Genomic DNA, 14,020 nt, shown 5'->3' on the forward strand with positions numbered 1-14,020 from the left:
AGCACGGGTGTTAACACTAGTTTACCCTAAATCCAGATATGATTAAAATTTGTTTTGAAATGAAAGAAAATAGTATTTTATAAATAAATATTTATAGCAAAATAAGAAATTTTACGTCATAGCGTATAATATAAGAATTATGAAATTAATATGCAGCTAGATTGAACCTCCTCACATGATGTCGGGTCGGAATGTGGGGCCGCCAAAGTGACGGAATCATTTTTTTTGCTGCAATAAAATTAATATGTAATCAAGTATCAACAATTATTACAAATGACGTTGTTCATCCGTGCAGCTTAGAGCATCCGCAGCAGTGGACGTCCCGGAGGACGTCGAACCGGCGTGCCAGACGTTCGCCATTAGGCGAGCGACCGACAGACGCAGACGTCGCTTGCGGACACCGGAGTTCCGCGGATTTCCGACGGATGTCCCGATTTTTAATTAAAAAAAAACTCTATATATACGGCTCGTTGAACTTCATTTCATTCGCCAATGCGGGTTCCCGACGGACGTCCCGATTTTTAATTTTTTAAAAAAACTCTATATATACGGCTCGTTGAACTTCATTCGTTCGCACCACTTGTTTTAATGAGTTTCTCTCTCTCTACGTTTCTTTTAATATATACAAAATGGTTAGTGGTAGTGGTAGTGGTGCGGGTGGTAGTGGTGGGGGTGCTGATGACGTACGCCGGCGAATTAAAGAAGAGTTGCGGGCCGTTACGTCCAGAGAGATAAATCGCTTGATACAATCGCCTTGCAGCAGCAGCCAGCGGTACATCGACCCATCCATCGTCGAGCTATAGTACCCCGGGATCACATCGCTGCACATCGTTGGTTGTATGAGGACTACTTCGCTCCGGAGCTGTAGTTTGGGGAGAACATGTTCCAACGACGTTTTAGGATGCATCGTCCACTATTTCTGCATATCGTGGGCGCTTTAGAGCGTCGATATTCGTATTTCAGGATGAGGGAGGATGCGGTTGATAAACTCGGCCATACGCCCATACAGAAGTGCACTCTCGGAATCAGGCAACTGGCATATAGAGCTGCGGCCGACATATTCGATGAGTACCTCCACATCGGCGAGACGACTGCCCGCGAATGTCTGCAGTATTTTTGTAAGGGCGTTATGGAGATATTCGGGGATAGGTATCTTCGGAAGCGTACCCCCGAAGATTGCCAGGCTCTGATGGATAATCAGGAGAGTCAGCACGGGTTTCCGGGAATGTTGGGCAGCATAGATTGTGCATTGGGAGTGGAAGAACTCTCCTGCCGCCTGGAAAGGGGTGTACACTACCGGTTTCAAGGGCAAGAATCCTACGATGATCCTTGAAGCGGTAGCTGACTACCGGCTGTGGATTTGACATGCGTATTTTGGAGTAGCCGGGTCGAACAACGACATAAACGTCCTACAATCGTCGCCCCTTTTCAACGAGCAGTGCATGGGCATTGGTCCGGCCGTCAGTTTCGTCGCCAACGGCAACCAGCACAATATGGGCTATTATTTGGCGGATGAGATATACTCTATGTGGCCCGTCTTTGTGAAGACTATGAGATGCGCAACAGACGAAAAGAAGATCTATTTTGCGGGTCATCAGGAGGCAGTGAAGGGTCCATCACGGCTGTGGTATATTGACAGCATCGCTGATATCATGTACGCATGTATTATCATGCACAACATGATTGTCAAAGATGAAGGTCCAGCACTGATTGATTGGGCCAATGATGATGTTGATGCTGACGGTCCAAGCCACGACGTGGCCACCGCCATGTACATATGGGGATACCCCATGAACAGGCCGACCGAGTCCATGCATTTGCATACATGCGCCAACGACAAGCCCATATTCGACTCCAGGACGATATAATTGAAGAGCTGTGGACGCGGAGGGGTCGTCGTTGATATTTACAATGTAATTTGTTGAGTATTTTTTGTTAAAATGTACTTTTTATTTTTTTTATTTAATGAAATTATCATTGCATTTTCTCTGTATTCGTGTCGAAATTTTAATTCTGTAAATTATTTAATTCCGTAAATTGTTTAATTTGGTGATTTTGTGAATTTTTATTATTGTGGATGTTCGTCGGGATGTCCTTGGATATGTCCGCCATTGTGCAGTGGGATGTCCTTATGACCTGGCAGTGCAGTGGGAGGTCTTTATGACGTGACATGAGGTATTTTTGGGAAGTCCGCCGGGACATCCGTCCCACTGTTGATGCTCTTACGTAGATGTGAAATAGAGAAGAAAGTCACCATTTGAAATTTCATAGAGATGAAAAGTTGGTACTCCACGTAAGCATACGTTTTTTAATTAGTAGTACCTACATCCCCTTATTCTCCCTCATTCCCACTCAACATGCAAGTCTACATTTATGGATATAAGGCCATCCGCATCCCTGTCTCTTACCCGTCTCGTAACCATCACATCTCTTCACTATTTATGGGTCCCACTGTACTTTTCACCCCATCTCTTAACTAAGAGACAGCACTTGCATCCCTCCATCTCTTAACCGTCTCTTAACCATCTCATCCTTTAACTATTCATTCTATTTCATTTTTTAAATTTCCAACAAATTCAATTAATAAAAACACACTTCATTAAATAAAATAAAATTACAACTTAAAATTCTAAAAAAATAAAAAAAATTAAAAATACACAAATTAAAATCTTCCTCTCACTCTCTCTAAATTCAAAATCTCAAAACTCAAAGAAGCTGAAGAAAGAGTTGTCTAATGACGATCATGTGCGTCTACTGGGTGCCAAATTTTGCCCAAATGTGCTCCATTAGATCATCCTGGAGTTGGGCGTGGGCGGTAGAATCACGTGTCCTTGCCCGAACAGATAGCCGCTCTTGCAAAGACGGATGCACTCCACTGCGAGGCGGACTACTTGCGGTAGAGCTTCTCGGGGTTTTTAGGGTCGAACCAATTTCCAGCCTTAGGTCCTTCGTCAGCGACAATCATGTTGTGCAAGATTATGCACGTATACACGATGTTGACCATATTCTCCATAAACCACGTACGAGCCGGTGCTTTGATAATGTTGAATCGAGCTTGGAGAACCCCGAACGCTCTCTCCACATCCTTGCGAGTAGCCTCTTGCTTCTGCGCAAAAAGAGCCTGTTTTTCGTTCATCGGCTTGTTGAATGTCTTCACGAAGGTTGGCCACTTTGGATAGATGTCGTCGACAAGATAGTACCCCATTTTATACTGGAGGTTGTTAGCGATGAAGTTGACGGTCGACGCTTTACCATTCAAAATTTCGCTGAAGAAGTCGGATTGGTTGAGCACGTTGACGTCATTGTTCGATCCGGGGACCCCGAAATACGCATGCCAAATCCATAGCCGGTAGTCGGCAACGGACTCGAGTATAACGGTGGGGTGGGTGCCTTTGTGGCCGCTCGTGTATGACCCCCTCCACGCCACATGTCAATTCTTCCATTGCCAATGCATGCAATCAACGCTGCCAAGCATCCCGGGATTCCGTGCACTTGTTCGTGAAGTCGGAGCATAAACTGACAATCTGCGGTGCTTGGCTTCCGGAGAAATTCGTCGGTGAAGGCTGCCCGGACGCCTTTGCAGAAGTTCATCAAACACAGTCTCCCACTGTTTCCCCAATGTACAGGTATTCGTCGAACAAATCTGCCGTTTGTCTAGTAGCAAGCTGACGGATTGCTGCAGTACATTTCTGGAGCGTCGTGTGACTGGGACGGCCAACGGCGTCGAACCCTTCTTGGAAGTACTCTTCCCGGGCTGCCAATGTATTTGCGATATGCATAAATAGCGGTTTTCGCATGCGGAAACGGCGACGGAAGTAGGTCTCTTTCCATACAGGGTTCTCACAGAAGTAATCGCGTACCAACCTTGCGGTGGCTTCCTCCCGGTTACGATAGTTGTAAATCTGGGATTGCCTTTGAGGCGTTGCGGCTTCCTCCTCCCTACCTCGATCTTCTTCTAGTGATTCTTCCATTATTCGACGCATTTGCTCAAATGGATCCATGAATGGATTAAATTTGGGAGAAGAATAATGTTTTGAGATGAAGAATGTAGAGTGTTTGAGTGAGAATAGAGAGTTTTTTTATGGTGGATTAATTTGTGGGAATGATTTGATATTTATAGAAGTGATTGAGGGCTTAAAAAATACAAAAAAAATTAAAAAATTTGTAAAAAACGGCTATAAACGACTAGCATATTTTTAGGATTTTTTTTAAAATTTTTCGAATTTTTCCTAAATTTTAAAAAAACAAAAAAAACATTTTCAACGGTAATTAAAGACGCCCACTCGCGGGCCAGCGAGTGGGCGTCACGGACGAACCAACGCTCGCCGCGAGCTGTCTCGCGCGCTGCCTCTTCGCGGCGAGACAAGGGATGGGCTGGGGATGAGACGGAGCCCGCATCGCTGTCTCGATGCGGTTTCGTCTCTCTGAGACGAGATAGAGCTCGCATCGAGACGCGATGCAGTTGCTCTAACTAATGACAAAAAGTACTACTAGTTGGATTATTTTATTAAAGGTTGAGGAGATAAAGATTTATTTTCAAATATCAATTGTGAATGTCTTGAGTAATAATGATAATAATGATAAGTTAAAAATGATAAGTTAAGAATGAAAAGTGGACGGAGGATGGAGTAATAATTTTAGGATTTGAGAATTTTGTATGAATTTTAGGAGTATAATTCAATTTATATTCCTTTTGAAAATTATTAGTAACTATAAAATCTTGCTCACATATTTCATTGTATTTGACTAGTTTTTAAGGGATAATAGTCATTTAAATCATGAAGTTTGATCAAATTCTGATTTGTCATGTGAATTTTGAAATTATACCCCCTCCATCCCATATAAATATGGAGAATGTGTATGGCATGAGAATTAAGACAAAATTGATAAAGTAAAAAAGATGAGGTGAATGGTATGGTAAAGTAAGCGAGAAGCGAATAGTAGTTAAAGTAGAATTAATGGATAGTGAGATATTCATTATTTAATTAATAGTATAACTTTCTAAAAATGGAATGCACATATTTTTGTGAGACGAGCGAAAATGGAAAGTGCACACATTTTTATGGGACGGAGGGAGTAATATTTAGTCACGAAGTTTCAATTTTTCTTAATTGTCTCATTCATTCACAAAATGTCATCTCTTAACAAATATTCAAATCGACGTGTCTCATTAAAAAATGTTTTTTTATATTCCTTTTTTTTATCTTCGTATTTCATTGAAATAGTGTCATTTTTAACACCACCAAAAGACGTCAATTTTTGCATGAATAAGGCTAAGAAAAATTTAAAATTTCTGATTTAATATTTCAATTATAAAATTTATATGATAGATCAAAATTTGATGTATACCATAATTTAAATAGCTATTATCCTTTTTATCTAGAGGGAACATTTTTTTTGGTCCACGAACTTTACCAAAGTATCATTTTAGGTCCGTGAACTTTGAAAATATCATTTAAGGTCCACCAACTATGAGTTAATATCATTTGAAGTACTTTTTACTATTTCCAAGTTTTTTTAGACGAAAATACCCTCAATACCTTAAATGGTGTATATTTTTAATAAATTTATCATATACTCATTTTTTTTATAAATATCTTTACAATATATTTTTGACAAATTTTTTAAATATAATTTTACCTTCAATATTATCATTTAATTTTATGACATGCAAGAAAAGATCTTTATTCAATTTTTCATTATTAAAGAAAAGTTCTTTATTCAATTTTAAAAACATTAATATAAAAAATTGAAGAAGCAATTTTACTTGCATGTCACAAAATTAAGTGATAATATTTAAGGTCAAATTATATTTAGAAAATTTGTCAAAAATATATTGTAAAGATATTTATAAAAAAAATATGAGTATATGATAAATTTATTAAAAATATATACACTTTAAGGTATTGAGGGTATTTTCGTCCAAAAAAACTTGGAAATAGTAAAAAGTACTTCAAATGATATTAATCTATAGTTAGTGGACCTAAAATGATATTTTCAAAGTTCACGGACCTAAAATGATACTTTGGCAAATTTTGTGGACCAAAAAAGATGTTCCGTCTTTTATCTAATACCGTCGTTTGGAGTGAACCTAAGAGCATTCCCAACTAGGGGTGGGTCGATACGATATATCGTATCGAAAACGTCGTATCGTATATCGTATCGAAAATATCGATATGAAAGAATTTCATATCGTTATCGTATCGAAAGTTTCGATATATCGAACTTTCGATATGGAGGATATCTATATCGTTATCGTATCGATATTTCGATATATCGTACCGAAATTCGATATATCAAAAATATCGATATATATCGTATATTCGATATAAACGATATATCGTACCGAAATTCGATATATCGTACCGAAATTCGATATATCGAAAATATTGATATATATCGTATATTCGATATATATCGTATATTCGATATAAAACGATATATCGAAAATATCGATATATATCGTATATTCGATATAAAATGATATATCGCGATATAAGGAAATTCATATCGTTATCGTATCGAAAACTTACGATACGGTATCGTTTCGTATCGAAAATTACGATATATCGAAAATCCGATAATTTTTCGATATTTTTCAATACGATACGAGCGATATATCATTTTTTCGATATTTTTCCCCAGCCCTATTCCCAACGGTGGTGGGAGTGTGCTCGTCCGTCCGTGCCGCTGGCAAGGACGCGCTCCGCCGCCGCTGTGCTCTTGCCGCTGGCACGGACGTGCTCTTAGCTAAGAGCATGGCCGTGCCAGCGGCAAGAGCACAGGGCGGCGACGTGGCATGCTCTGATTGGCCCGTTGATTTATCATTTTTATTATTTTTTTAAAAAAAATCGAAAAATTCTGAAAAATTCAAAATTAATAAAAAAATATTTTCCCACTTTCTAATAAAACATATCCATTTTTTCCACACTTTTAATTTATTTTTTTCATTATTTTTACCCCAAAATTCATACTTTCATCTATAAATACTCTCATTTTAAACACAAAAAAATGACACTATACCAAACAACTCTCTCAATCTCAAATTTTAGGATTTTAATTATGTAATTTTAAATTTTTAGGAGTCTAATTATGTAATTTTTATTTTTTAGGAGTTTAATTATGTAATTTTTATTATTTTTATAATTTGTAATATTATTCGGCAACGAGTAGTGGTTTTTTTAATTTTTAGGATTTTAATTATGTAATTTTTAATTTTAGGCTTTTAATTATGTCTTTTTAAATTTATTTATAATTTGTAATGTTATTTCGGTTTTTTTAATGAATTTTCATATTATGGAAATGTTTTTGTTTAATTGAATTGTACTCGTCCTTGCGGAAGAGCACAGTTGTGGGTGTTGTGCTCTTGCCAGAGAGCAGGCAGAAAAAGTGGGACTGGGCCCACAACCGTGCCGCTGGCAAGAGCACGGTTGTGGATGCTCTAATGCCCGGCTTTATTGGGCCGTGGCTTTTGTTGTGCTTTCATTTACCATCCAATTTATATTTAGACTAGTAATATGCAGAGGAATAGAATAATTATTGAACGAGTATGATTAGTACTAATAGATTATAAATTAAATTACGCATAATTATAGAGTCAAATTGTAATGTATTATACTCATACGGTCTTACCTATGTCCCATTAAATAATACTACGTTCGGACCAACATAATTCGCTTGTTGATTCAGCATCTCATCCCTTAAGCATAAGATCAGAAGTTTGATCTCTTGAGTAAATTATTTGGTTAGTCCCCTCGATGGGATGAGAGTTAGTCCTTTAATTGTCGGCAGAAGAGAGACATTGGGAAACTAAAAAAAGTTAAATAATACTCCATGTCTCCATCCGTCTTAAATTATTTGCACCATATTCCGTCATTGTGACAAGGGTTATTCTCACTCCAATTTTACTCTCTCTCTTACATTCTTTATTTTTTTTCTTCCTCTATTCTTCTTTTATTTAATATTTAAATATTATCAATTTATTAAATGTCATGCCAAAAATTTACTTCAACTAGCCTGGAAAGAAAGAGTAAATACTAGTATATCATTTTGAAATGTCGTATGAATGAGTTTATGTTTTAACTTAATATTTTGAACACCTTTTTTTAACTAAATAAATGCACTACAACCGTGCCCGAAGATTTACTCCCTATATATTTGTTGAAAACGAGTAAAAAACTTTGGGATATATTTGAAAAAATAAATAAGACTTTTCAAACAAGCTATTGATAATATACATGAAATATAGGCCAGTTGGTGTATAATACTGTAGTAGTTTAATTATTTTGAGATGATAGAGAGAGATAGAATACAACTTTTCGGTGAAAGATAGATAGAATACAAATTTTTGGTACTCTTGCACATAGTAGGAAGATACATACATACATACTTATTTGGATAAACAAAATAATTAAGAATATTAATTACTACTACTCTTTTAAGAAAATTAATCATATACCCTTTTTAAGTAAATTATTTGTGTTTGGTGTATATTTATTATAAGCCACATTAAAATATGTGTTAGGTAGAAAATGGATACGTGTATACTTATTTGGATAAATAAAATTATAGAATAATTATATGGAGCACCTTTTTAAAGTAAATTATTTATGTTTGGGTATGTGTTAGGTCGAGAAAATGTTCTAATAATTGAATATTTATTATGTTTGGTTTATGAGATTGAATCCTATAATTTAATATTATATGATAATTAATTATAGATATTTTTTTTAATTAAAATAATTTATAACTTAATTCTAAATGGATAATTATATGACTTTATGACAATGAGTGAGTTATGATAATCGAAAGGCATATAGAGTACAAATGTAAGCCTAAAAATAAAAAAGTTAGAAGAAAATGAAAAATAAAAAAAATAAATTGAAATAGAACTATCAGATTGTACCATTGTACGGATAAAATCATTTGTATTTTACACCTTAATTTTTTTTCCTAAAAAAAGGAAAAATAAAAATCAAATTGAAGTCACAATTATGCCACAAATTTATGCCTAACCTAAGATTAGGCTCTCTACATTCATATTTAAATCCATCGTCGATGAAATATTATGTTAATTTCGCCACCTGCATTTTTCCTGCTTGCAAACCGTAAACTGCAAACACGCTGAACAACTGTGAATTCACAATCTTTCCGTTTTCTTCGTGCCAAAAATTTGACGCTTTTTCAGAGCAAAAGAAACGACGCTATAAACTGTTTTGTGGTGAAGTTTTACTGCTCGCAGTGTGCCGATTGTTGGAGGGGATAGGGTTTTGTACGATCCCTGTTTGGGGGATTTTTGATGAGGTAGGGTTACTCCTCTGTCTCTTGATATTTCATATTCGGATATTTGTGCGAATGGATTAGTTTTTATGTTCTGGGAAGTCTGATTCTGAGTATAATTATCTATAGGCAGAATACAGTTTTTTTGGGGGAATTTTTAAAATTCAGGTATTGTCTTCTCCGGTCCGGTGCATACCATATTCTGTTGCGCTGTCAGTTAATGGTTTTGTGACATTTGAAGCGAGAGAAGATTGTATATTGGGGATTTAATTGGGTATTTTGGAGTTGAATATTACAGAGAAATGAGGGGTTGTTAAGTGGGCTGAGAGGGAAAATTGTTAGGAATGGAGTAGGAAGAATTTCCCCAAGGCATTGTTGATTGAATATTACATTCTGCTAAGGATTGTGGGACAGTTAAGTAGGACGGTTGTATTCCTGGGGGTTGGGGAAAGTTTGGTTTCCAGGAGTTAATACACCTTGTAAAAGGCACTGTTGTTTCTTTAATGTTCTCGTTTTTCGTGGGTCTAAAGCACCTTACATTCAAAAGGAATTGTTGGGGATAATCAGGACTGTGTTGTGGCATTAGAATTTATTCTTTCTAAGAATAGCTAGATCATGTCTGGTGCTGATGGAGAGAACTGAGCCTGCATTAGTTCCAGAATGGTTGAGATGCACAAGAAATTTTTCCGGAGGTGGAGCCTCAGTCCATCTCTCAGGTAACGATACTTGGGTGCTCTCACATATTTTAATTGATAATTTGTTGCATAATCTGGTTTTGGTTCTTACTTTCCAATTTTCTTGTCAGATGCTTCTTCTTCTGTACACTCCACAAGAAGTAGGCCTTTTAGGAGCAACAGTGAGAAGGAAAGCTCACATTACCTTCAGAGAAGTTCTTCATCCAATTCTAGGCGTAGCTCAGGTATAAATGGCTCTACGAAGCATCCGTATAGTAGTTTCTCAAGGAGCCACTGGGACAGAAACCGTGACAGAGAGAAGGAGAAGTCTATATCTGATGACATCTGGGAGCATGACCCTTTGGAGAGCATTTTAAATAGTAGAGTTGAGAGAAATTCTTTGAGGCGTTCTCAATCATTGGTTTCAAGAAAGACTGGTGAACCTTCACCTCGAAGAGTAGATAAAAAGGACTCGCCTATTAGTGAGAATGGTGCCCTTTCGCGGGGGAGCAATCTAAACGTAATCCAGAAGTCTGTGTTTGAAAAGGATTTTCCATCACTTGGGACTGAAGATAAGCAAGGTGTAGCTGGAATTAGGAGAGCCTCATCTCCTGGTTTGAGTTCAGCTGTTCAAAGTTTACCCGTGGGCAGCTCAGGATTTCTTGGTGGTGAGAAATGGACTTCTGCTTTAGCAGAGGTGCCTGCTGCTGTTGCAAATAATGGCACAGGTCACTCTCATGCTCAACAGAATGTTTCTACATTTCCAAATTCATCTTCTGGGGTTTCTGTTATGGCAGGTCTTAATATGGCTGAGGCACTATCACAGCCTGCAGCTCGCAGTCATGCTAATCCCCAGGTAGTAATTGAATGTTACTTATATTTGGATGATTTATGTTTTTGCTAGTGAACAAATTTTAACTCCTAGTCTCTTCAATAAATATTGCAGCTACCTGATAAAGGTCAGAGACTTGAGGAGTTGGCCATCAAGCAATCGAGGCAATTAATTCCTGTGACACCTTCAATGCCTAAACCATTGGTAAAATGAGTAATTATACTCTGTATTTTCTATAATAAGATAAAAACATGCAAAATTCTCATTTTCCTTGAACTTTCGAAGAGTCTGTTATGGCCTTCTAGTTTTATGCCCTTACCTTTTTTCTTTTGTTTTCAAAATAAAAGCATGTTGTGCTACTTTATATGTAGCCAATAGAAAAGCATGCTTTATCAGATCCTAGTCATAGACAACTTCACAACAGGATATCAGGCTCTTCCCCTCTTTATCAATTTACATGTCTACCATGTGTCTGTTTTCAGCACAACTGTAACTGCTGTTGCGGACTATATCCATGGTAAACTGATGTAGGTACTCCTGTCTTGAGCATACAGCCTTACATTTCCGTCTGTCATATGAGAAAGTAAAGTGGCATGAGAGGTCTAAAAAAAAGTTGTTGAATGGCATTATTAGTATCTGAAAAGTTAATTGGCGTAAGCCTACTGTGGCAATTGAATTTCCTTTTTTTTCTTCTTCTGCGCTAATTCATTAACAACAAAAAGATGCTAAAACTCTTACCAGTTCTCACTGCAGTAGTATCCTCTCGTATCCCGTATGACTCATATTAAGATATATATTTATATGCTACAAACAAATGTTACCACCCTGCTCAGATTGTTTTATGCCATGTCTTTGTTGGTTCATCTCATCCAGTTCTCCATTGGTTTTCTGTGATGATCATCTTTCTCCCGCTTGCCTGATTATTAGAAGTTTGTTGTAGCTAGTACAACACAAGCAGGCCAATTCCTTTCTATTTAACCATTGAATTCTCTGCGTAGTTTATTAACATATATCAGCGTGTGCTGTGGAATCGGTGAACATGGTTTTTACCATATGCTGATGAATTGGTGGAGACTCACTCTTTTAGACTAGTTTGATCAAATTTGGGCAATTTGTTCGTTGAGATGCAATGTACCTATGAGGCTATATCGGCATTGCTATTTGCTATTATACTTTTCCTCTATTTTTCCATTTTCTCCCTGTCAAGGGAGGTTCCCATGGCCATAGCTTTCCTAGACCATCAGAATAAAAGAGTTTACCTCGTACATGCTGTATATAGTTTCTGGGATTTACTTACAATTTACAAACATTAGTTACTGGGCCATCTGAATTAGGTCATGCTTTGTATTTTCCCAATTAATGTTATTGATTTGATGCTGAACATCCCATAATCTTCTAAAGTTTTTGCAAATTTATACTTTTGTATTCATATATGCATCTAGTTCAAACTATTGGTTGATTGAATATGGAACTATATCACATGATGGTCAGAAGTTAATCTGTTCTATGTGACGAATGCACTATCATAATCATTTTTGTGTTTTGCCATATTTTCTCAATTCACAGTAAATGCAACCCATGCCAATGGTCATTATTTCACTTCTTGACTTTGTATGTGTGCTAAAATACAATGTGTTGGATGGCAAGACGTCTTGTCTTTTGACTGGTAGTATGAAGATTATGTGTTAAAATCAGCTATCCTTTTCAGGTTCCTGGTGCTGGAGATAAATTAAAACAGTCAAAAATCGCTCTGAGAACTAATGATATGACTGTGGCTCCCAAGGCTGTTCATTCACTGCCCCATTCTTCTCATTCTGCTAATCAATCTCGTGCTGGACAAAGCAGGTTTGATTCTGCCAACAACCCCCATGTTGGAAAGTTTCTGGTTCTTAAACCAGGTTGTGAAAGTATCCCTGTTGGGCAAAAGGATGTATGTTGTGCAACTGGTAATGCCAATGGAAAAGTAGTTAAAGATGGCCAGGTTGCTACGGGTTCATGTACTGCAGTTGCACCAATTAGTGCGAGCAATTCCATGGTTTCTGTACTTGAAAACAAGTCTGCTGCTCTATCACTAGGTTCAAGATCCTCTATGGAAAAGAAACCGACCCAATCTCTGGCACAAAGCAGAAGTGAATTCTTTAATCTCATGAGGAGGAAATCCTCAGTCCGTGCTCCTGCCGTTCACTCAGATTCAAGTTTGGATACTCTATCTCCCAGTGCAAAGACATCTGTAGAAAATTATAAAGAAGGCTATGCTGCTACTACCACTCCTTGTGTTTTAGAGAATGGCAACCAGATGGTGTGTAATGGTGATAGATATGATATTACGGAGAAGACCAGGGGATGTCTTCCGCATGTCGGAGACAGTAGCTTGTCTTGTCATGGATACATTTATCCAGATGCAGAAGAGGCTGCTTTCCTTCGTTCACTTGGCTGGGAGGAAAATAGCGGGGAAGACGAAGGATTGACTGAGGAAGAGATAAATTCTTTTTATCAGGAGGTGAGTTTGCGTAGCTTTCATTTGTTGTTAGTTGGATGATGTATCAGTATACATGATTTCTTATGGAACAGTTCATCTACCTTGAACTCTCTGACACAACCCAAATTAAAGAATTCAATATAACAAAATTGAAATGATCATCGTACCCTCTCTTCAATCCATGAAACACCTTGCCATTCATACATGTGAACAGCTCACAATGATTAGTTTTCTATGCAGTACATGAAGCAGAAGCCATCCTTGGAGGTGTGTCAAAGCTCGCAGCCCAAGTACCCTACAGCATCTAAACTTCCCAATCCCATTTCAGACGAAGTTGCTGACTCCAGCTCTCCTGAGTCTGAAGCTGAATCTTGATTCACGAGACCATGCTGGAAGTTATCTGGAGGATTCAATTTTGTTGGCAGAGTACTTTTTGGTGATTGCTTTTGTTCTAGAGGAGAGCTAAGGTTTTTGCTTGATAAGGATATTTGGCTGTGGATATTGGCAGAATTGAGGGATGGTATAATAAATAGTTGGCACCTGATATTGGCAGAAAAGGCATCTTGTTGAGCGGTCTACATCCGAAAGAAAGGATGATATAGGGGATGATGCAGTCTTGCATTTTGCATCGACAGTCGTTGGTAGGACTTCTTTTTGATATTTCCTCCTTTCTTTCTAGTGGTTGGGAAAAGAAGTTGCCCATGTTTGATTAATTTTACTCCATGAAAAAGGAAATGAAAATGGGTTACAGATTTA

General features: G+C 37.5%; 1 protein-coding gene across 2 annotated transcripts; it reads left to right on the plus strand.

The window, feature by feature from the left end:
- The first annotated feature begins 9,023 nt into the window (after nucleotides 1-9,023).
- LOC121786534 lies at nucleotides 9,024-14,020 on the plus strand. Of its 2 annotated transcripts, none has more exons than XM_042185177.1 (6): nucleotides 9,024-9,303; nucleotides 9,409-9,995; nucleotides 10,085-10,809; nucleotides 10,900-10,989; nucleotides 12,494-13,285; nucleotides 13,505-14,020. In XM_042185177.1, exons 2-6 carry the CDS (start codon nucleotides 9,908-9,910, stop codon nucleotides 13,637-13,639), a joined length of 1,830 nt encoding a protein of 609 aa, XP_042041111.1. In that variant the 5' UTR covers nucleotides 9,024-9,303; nucleotides 9,409-9,907; the 3' UTR covers nucleotides 13,640-14,020. The 2 variants fall into 2 exon arrangements, with proteins under 2 accessions (XP_042041111.1, XP_042041118.1); XM_042185184.1 differs by having other exon boundaries at nucleotides 9,025-9,995; nucleotides 10,085-10,621; nucleotides 10,751-10,809.

The sequence above is a fragment of the Salvia splendens genome, chromosome 2 (genome assembly GCF_004379255.2).
Source record: "Salvia splendens isolate huo1 chromosome 2, SspV2, whole genome shotgun sequence".
NCBI lineage: Eukaryota > Viridiplantae > Streptophyta > Magnoliopsida > Lamiales > Lamiaceae > Salvia > Salvia splendens.

Bases quoted from the DNA above. Each gene is read 5' to 3' on its own strand.
- LOC121786534 (XM_042185177.1), top strand. From the start codon at position 9,908: ATGGAGAGAACTGAGCCTGCATTAGTTCCAGAATGGTTGAGATGCACA. The intron at 9,996-10,084 runs GTAACGATACTT...TTTTCTTGTCAG, and splicing joins AGCCTCAGTCCATCTCTCAG to ATGCTTCTTCTTCTGTACAC. The intron at 13,286-13,504 runs GTGAGTTTGCGT...TTTTCTATGCAG, and splicing joins TAAATTCTTTTTATCAGGAG to TACATGAAGCAGAAGCCATC.